General features: G+C 54.6%; 1 protein-coding gene across 1 annotated transcript in view; it reads left to right on the plus strand.

The window, feature by feature from the left end:
* The window catches only part of UNC5B (unc-5 netrin receptor B), a 90,575-nt gene extending 83,996 nt beyond the window's left edge, over nucleotides 1–6,579 (plus strand). The window contains exons 15-17 of the mRNA XM_023205010.2: nucleotides 515–679; nucleotides 1,556–1,737; nucleotides 2,731–6,579. Of these exons, the coding sequence (XP_023060778.2) occupies nucleotides 515–679; nucleotides 1,556–1,737; nucleotides 2,731–2,896 (513 nt within the window). The 3' untranslated portion in view covers nucleotides 2,897–6,579. The remainder of the gene's footprint in view (nucleotides 1–514; nucleotides 680–1,555; nucleotides 1,738–2,730) is intronic.
* Nucleotides 6,580–7,692: the final 1,113 nt, after the last annotated feature.

The raw sequence follows: 7,692 nt of genomic DNA on the forward strand, positions 1-7,692 counted from the left end.
CCCTGGGTCTCTCACTGTCTCTGTCTTCTCCCAGCCCAGTCTCCAGGCTCCCAGCCATCCCCAAGCACATCCCCAAATTCAGGGCAGTGGGCAGCCACAGGTACACTTCTGCCCTGTCACATCCCTACATGCACAGACACCTGTGCCCTTCATCCTCACAGAGGCTCCCCACCCTCCAGGGCATGCCCTCCTGGCAGACCGTCCCTCTCATCTCTGACAGCCACAGCCTGCTGCTGCCCACCCAGCAGCACCTGAGACCATGAGGCCCCCCAGCCCCCAACACACACACACCTGTGCCTTTCCTTCCCTCACGTACCCTGCCTCAGCTCCCTTCTGGAACTGAGGGTCTGACACCAACTCAGCTGACTAGCTTAGGGCACTTGACCGCCCCCCATCTGGGTGGAGAGAACCGAAGTGCCCACCGAAGCTCCCTGAGCTCTCCCTGGGCCTCCATTTCCATGAGGACAGGGCAGGCTGGCCTTGCCTGCCTGGTCCTGACCCCCTCCTCCTGCAGGAGATCCCCTTCTATCACATCTGGAGCGGCAGCCAGAAGGCCCTTCACTGCACTTTCACCCTGGAGAGGCACAGCTTGGCCTCCACAGAGCTCACCTGCAAGATCTGCGTTCGGCAAGTGGAAGGGGAGGGCCAGATATTCCAGCTGCACACCACACTGGCGGAGGTGAGGGAAGGGGGGCCAGATATTCCAGCTGCACACCATGCTGATGGAAGTGAGGGCCAGAGGACACCTCTAGGGTTTGGGGCTGGGCTGCAGCACGCAGACCCCTGTAGTTCCCTCTCACCTCCCAAGTCTAAGCAGACATTTGGTCATGTTTTGCTAACAAGCATCATGTATTGATTGAGTGCCATTCACATGCTTGGCATATACCAGAAAACTTACATGATCTCTCTAAATCTTCACAAGTACCGGGAGATGCATGACAGATATGATCCCCACTTGGGAGGTGAGAAAGTAGGTTTTAGGAAGGGCAAGGATTTGCACACTATGCACCAATGGCAAGACTGGATTTGAACCCAGGTTGATGCAAGGACCAGGTCTATGGTTCTCAACCGTTATAAACCTGGATTGAGATTAAAACTCAGGCCACCCCGGGTGACAGCACTAGATCCTCCTCATGGGGCATCGTAAAGAGCACTGGATACAGGTCTGGACCCAGGTCTGCCACTGACTTGGTATGTGGCCATGAGCAGGCCACTCCCCTTTTCTAGACTTCACTTTCCACCTGTACAAATGGGTGCATGTAGATTAGACTGTGGCTGGGGCTCCTTGGGGCTTCCTAACTATGAGGCTGCATCTGCATTTGCCTGGGGCGTTAGATAAGCATGGTGCACCCCCTGAGGCCTGGAGGATGTCCATGCAGGCCTTGCCCTTGGGAACCGACCCTTCAAGGGAGAAGCCCCTGCCTGAACAGTGGGAGCCTGTCCAGAGGAGGTGGGAGTGACTCAAGGCTCAGTGAGCTCACAGTCCAAGGGGAGGGAGGCTGGAGAGCAGTGCCCAGCACTGTGCCCCTCTCACTCTTGGTGCCCACCCTTGCAGACACCTGCTGGCTCCCTGGACACTCTCTGCTCTGCCCCTGGCAGCGCCATCACCACCCAGCTGGGACCTTATGCCTTCAAGATCCCGCTGTCCATCCGCCAGAAGATATGCAACAGCCTAGATGCTCCCAACTCACGGGGCAATGACTGGCGAATGTTGGCGCAGAAGCTTTCTATGGACCGGTGAGTATCCCAAACCACAGCCCACCCCCATCTGCCTTTGTCCTCAAGGTGTCACAGGGCAGGCAGGGCAGGCAGCCTGACAGCCAAGACCAGCTCCCAGACCAGCCGCCCTTTTGCCACCATTTGTGGCAAATCAGGAACTCAGGATTGGATATGCAAAGTTCAAGGGTCCTGCTCCCTTGAGGAGCATCATGCTCAGAGCACTGGTCCTCGAGCCAGGCAGACTCTCAGGCCCCGCTCTTTTCCCATTGTGCGGGGATAACGCTCCACCTGCCCATCTCACAGAACAGCAGGAGACTCAAAGCCAGAGCATCAGCTCGGTGCCATCATTGTCAGCACCTGGTGTCTAGGACAGAGAAGGTGCTCCGGAGATGCTTGCTGACTAGCTGAGATACACTTTGGTGTCAAAACTCCTTTGGAGAACTTCAAATGCTGGATAAATTAATATAAAGCCAATGATAATAAGTATTATATGTATTGAAAGATGTGTAATAAAACTGCATTGAGCAGATGCTTTAGATAAGACATTTTACTAGAAATGAGTAGGACTTACAAAGATGGCTAAGGCTCTGTTCCTCCTATCAGGGGAGTTCATGGGAGCAGGAGGGAACACAGGTAGGAGGAATGAGCACATGCTACACGTGGTCATTCTCTCTTGGGGCCAGTGTCTTTCAATCATAATAACGATGATGATGAACAAGATGGTTACATGCTAGAGACAACGCTAGATCCTTACTTTATATGATCTTGGATCTTGTTGAGAGGTAACTGGCATTGTTCCAATTTTAGAGACAAGTAGACTAAGATTCTGAGCCCTAGGTTCTGACTTGCCCAGAGCCACACAGACCACAACACAGTAGCTGGAATTCAGACCCAGGACAGTAGGACACCAAAGCTCACAGCCTTCCCACTTCCCCTTGTGCCCCTTCACCCCCAGGCTCCAGGAAGGAGCTAAGTGCTTGGGGACCTCAGTGCCCTCCTTCTCTCTGCCAGGTACCTGAATTACTTTGCCACCAAAGCGAGCCCCACGGGTGTGATCCTGGACCTCTGGGAAGCTCTGCAGCAGGACGATGGGGACCTCAACAGCCTGGCCAGTGCCTTGGAGGAGATGGGCAAGAGTGAGATGCTGGTGGCTGTGGCCACTGATGGGGACTGCTGAGCCTCCTGGGACGGCGGGCTGGCAGGGACTGACAGGAGGCAGGTGCAGGGAGGCCTGGGGGAGCCTCCTGATGAGGATGTTTGGCCTCTGCTTCCTCCCAGTTCACAGCCAGAGTTGCCTCTCCTCCTCCTCTTCCCCAACCCCCAGACCACAACCAGCCTTAGAAAATCCATGTACTCTGTTGTTAGGGGGCCCAGAGTTCCTTCTCCATCCCCACTCTCTGTCTCTTGGCCTGAGATCTCTGTGCGGGAACCAAGATGGGGCTGAAGCCTCTGGAGTCAGTTGGGGCAGGCAGGAGGCCCTCCCTCCACCCTCTTACCCTCAGCCTGGCAACTTCTGAGTTCCATGGGTTTTAATTCCGTTCTTCATTTTCTTCCTCCATTATTGATTTATCCTTTCTCCCTAAGCCCCCTTCTGCTTCCACGCCCTTTTCCTCTTTGAAGAGTCAAGTACAATTCAGACAAACTGCTTTCTCCTGTCCAAAAGCAAACAGGTAAAGGAAAGAAAGAAAGCTTCAGACTGCTAGTAAGGCTTAAAGAAGAACAAAAACACCAAAACCACAAGGGAAAAGAAAACCCCAGTTTCTTAGGAAACGCTAATGATTTATTATCCAGATTATTTGGATAAGTCCTTTTTAAGAAAAAAAAAAAAAAGAAAATGAAAAACAACACAAAAAAATAGAAAACTCTTTTCTTGAGTGTGGATGAGAATGGGCACACTCACACTTCTGGCCAGGAGTGAATGTGCCTGTGTGTGTGTGTGTGTGTGTGTGTGTGTGTGTGTGTACATGTACATGTGTACATTGGGGAGAGAGAGACTGAACAGAGAATACTTTGCTGCTAACAAATCCATCTTGGACTAAATTCTGACAAGCCCTCAGTTTCCCCAGTTGTGCAGGGAGTAGATCAGACAGGGTTTTCACTGTCTAGAGTTAGCTGGCTAGATTTTCCTCTAAAATCTTAAGCAGATGCTGAATCCATAAAGCCAAGGAGTGCTAAGGGCTGGAGTGGGTGGGCCCTCCCTCCCACAGCCCCAGGGAGATACCTCTGGGCTCCTGGGAATCTAGATTAAGAAAGTTGGGATGAAAGAGGAGGCCAGCTGTGAGCCAGGGAGAATGTTCCAGTCTGGTTTTGGTCTGGTGGCTCCTAGAAAGGGATGTGGCTCAGAAGTGGGACTCAAACAGAGAGATGAAGTGGGGGAGGAGAGTCCTCTACAGATATCTCTCTCCTGGGGGCTGGATAGCTTTACCCTAAGGTAGGGCCAGCCCTGACACCCTCATCCCATCCTCAGCCCAGCAGGCTCTAGAGCAGGGTGACGCTCTCTTGATGGCCAGGAATCCAGAATCTGCCCTTCCCTTCTCTCTGCCAGGTACCTGAATTACTTTGCCACCAAAGCGAGCCCCACCGGTGTGATCCTGGACCTCTGGGAAGCTCTGCAGCAGAAACCAGCCTTGGTTTCTCCTTCTGTAAAGCAGAGTGGTGGCTGAGAGGTCCTTTCTAGCTCCAGAAGCTGGAGCTTCCCAGTGTCAGTCAGCCCTGCAGTGTGGGAGGCTGGGAGACGGGTGGCGTGGCTGTGCTTTGCATGCCCAGGAGTAGAGGAGGAGGCTGAGAAGCTGGTTTCCCAGCTCTGATCTCCACAGGCACCTCCTATAACCCTCCTCTTACCCACCCCGCCACGGTCTGGGAGATCTGAAATAACCTTTCCCGGTGGGTGGGGTTGCCAGGGTAGAGGAGACGGCACACACCACCCCTACCCAACCTGTTCCAGGGGCCCTGCATGGTGCAGGATGAGTCTCTGCCCTGTGCAACTGCCTGGCAGTGGCTGGGACAAGGATCTTGCAGCCAGCACAGAGGCCTCATCAAAGGCCTCTCCCTCTTGGCACTCCAGGCAAGGCAAGTGCCAGCTTCCCCAACACTTCCAGGCAGTGACCCTGGGGCGTGCCCCAGCAGGCCTCTGAGCAGCCACTGGGACCCGTCTCAGCACATCCTGGCCTTTGAAAGTCTGATATCCTGAGAGGAGGGCAGGTTTTAGGGCCGCAGTTCCAGCCAGCGTCCCCAGCTTGGCTTCCCTGCCATGGACTCGGCAGCTCGCAGGGCTTCTTACCACCCACCAGCCCCCTGGGGTGTGGCCTGGCTGTGGGCAGAGGAGGACTTGCCTGGAGATTTGAGAGAGGATTCCTTCTACCAGGGCTGCTGAGGGCCAGGTCTGCATCAGGGGCTGGACCCTGACCGGGTCCAGAGGCTGAGACTAAGGCTCTCAACCCTGGTGCCTCCAGGCACCAGGATGCTGCCTCGGATGAAGGAAAGTGCCGGATGATGGGCATTTTCCCTGCCAAAGTGCCCGTCCCATGGGCTCAGCCTCACTGGTTACTGTTAGCCCATGCACACGTGTGGGCCTCGGTCACGTGGCTTTGAGGGCAGTCTGACCAGGCTAGACCACATGTGCCGTGAGAGGGGGTGCCATTCCCCTTGCAGGCTCTGACATGTCCACACGCAGCCTGGCAGTCCAAAGACCAGGAATCGAGTTGCAAATCTGCCATTAAACTGCTGTGTGACTTCAGGCATATCACTGCCTTCTCTGGGCTTCAGTGTCCTTTTCATACCTAGAAGGCTGCAGTCTGAGGCTCTTTGGGTTCAGACACACCGTTCTAGGCTTCTGTAGGGGACCCCGTGATCTGCCGTGCCCCTCCTCCCTGTTCTTTTCTGTCCTCCCCGCCCCACCCTCAGAAGCTGCTTGCTCTGCCCCCAGGACAGGAGCTTGACGGATGAGGTGCAGCCAGCCACCCAGGTGCCATTTCCAGTCTGACTTCTGGAAATGTGCACCATGTCCTAGAGCACAGACCCATTGACTGGAGCCTCCTGGGAGGGTTCAAACTGTCCAGCTCTACGAGAAATGCCCAGAAAGAATGTGCCGACTCCATCCGTCTGTGGAGGCTGTCTGCCTCCAGGGTGGGATCGGTGGTTTCTCCTCCAATTCAGACCTGAGAGGTAGCCCGAGGGCATGTACCTGGTGGGCAGCAGCTCAGGTACCGTTGGGGGTTGCAGGGCCCTTACACAGGTGTTTCTCTCTCTCTCCTCTCTGGGGTGCGCGTGTGCATGCGCGTGTGTGTGCCTGTGCTGTTCTCTGTGAGCACATCAGGGTGCCCTTCCGAGAACACGTGCACGTGTCCCCACCTGAGCAAGCGTGTGTGTGTGCTTCTCTGCGTCCCAGGTTTGGACGTCTGGAGGTTGGTGTGCCTGTCTTCTGCCCACCCTGAGCCCACAGGGTCAGTCAGTGTATCTTCTACGTGCCTCTCCCTCTGCCTTCTCTCACAGTGCCCCCGGCTCCAGAGCTCAGGGGTAGGGGTTCTCCTGAAGGTGCAGGGGACCCTCCTCATCTCCTGGACCCTCCAGGGCACTCTGGTCCCTATTCCCCAGCTCCCAGGCAGCTGAGCCGGGTCTCTTAGGGGGGGTGACCAGCAGCTTTGGTGCAGGGAGCTCTTGGTGGGGCAAAGGGCTGGACCCCTGCCAGGTCCGTGGACATGGTTATATGCCCGGGAGGGGCGGGTGCAGGGCCCCAGGGATGGCCCCCAACCCCACCTCTGTTTATTCTGTCAACTACAACCTATAAATAACCTTTAGCATTCCTATTGTAACAAAATTAATTTTTATGAAATAAATTATATTTCCTAGTCTAATAAAATCTGGGTTGCATTTGGCTGTCTTCCTGTTGGTAACTGGGAATGACTGTGTTGCTCTTCTCAAAATTCCATGGAAGGTGGAGGTGTCATTGTCAGTTCAGAGCTGTCGGACCCCCTTCAGTTTATAGAAGGGAAAACTGACTCAGAGAGGGGTGAGAACTTCCCTAGAGTCACACAGCAAGGAGGAGCCCGTGGTGCATCCCGGTCCCTGTGCATCCGGATCTGTTCAGGAGTTCGTCGTGTGAGTCTGCCAGGGGCTAGGTAATGGGTGAGAGGGATGACACAGAGATGAAGCCCCAGCATCCCTGACCGTCTCTGAGGAGTTCAGAAGGGAGTATCCCCTTCTGGTGCTGAGGCTGCGGGGTCAGCTCAGAAACCTCACCTAGGATATATGACTATTGTGCAGGCTGAAAGGGAGTGATGGGCAGGTTGGAGTCATGTGACTCCACCCCAGGCTGCCAGGCATGGTTGGGCAGGTAACGCACTGGGCAAGAGTACCATATGTAAAGGGGAGGGTGGCTCCATCCCCATGTATGTTGTAGATTTGTGTATTTGCTGAGATGTTTCCAGCAGATGGCAGTAAAGGGGTCTTGTGCTAATACAAGCAGTACCTTGCTATCGAGGAGAGGTTGTTCTAATGTGCACAGAGGTGTTGTAAGAAGACTAGCAGCGGCCCCATTTCAAGCTGGTCCCCTGCGCCCTGTGAACCTCAAGTCTTTCCCTTTGTGAGTTGAGTCTGGCCTGAGCATTTCCAGCATGGATTGCCTGCTCCATGAGTAGGTTCTTTAAATATGGGGTGAGAGCACCCTCTGGCCCCATCTTGGACAGTCATGTTGCCCATCAGCATGTTAAAGGCTCTGAAAAGCCCTGTAAGAAGAAGCTGGTCTCCTCGTATTAATGCAGATCCCAGATATATTTGACCTTGGAACTTGTTTTCATAACCTGAGTATGTGGTGCCTATAGGCCCTGCCAGCCCTGACTTTCTGGGACCTGTGGCTCTGGGTTCTATGTGGCTGTACCACCTAGCTGTCCCCCTGGGAATGGGGAACACCCGTGGGCTCGGTCTGGGACTGAAAGTTACCAAGACGAGAAAACCCACGTCTGTCCTCTGGCAGAG

Source organism: Piliocolobus tephrosceles, chromosome 9, assembly GCF_002776525.5.
Source record: "Piliocolobus tephrosceles isolate RC106 chromosome 9, ASM277652v3, whole genome shotgun sequence".
NCBI lineage: Eukaryota > Metazoa > Chordata > Mammalia > Primates > Cercopithecidae > Piliocolobus > Piliocolobus tephrosceles.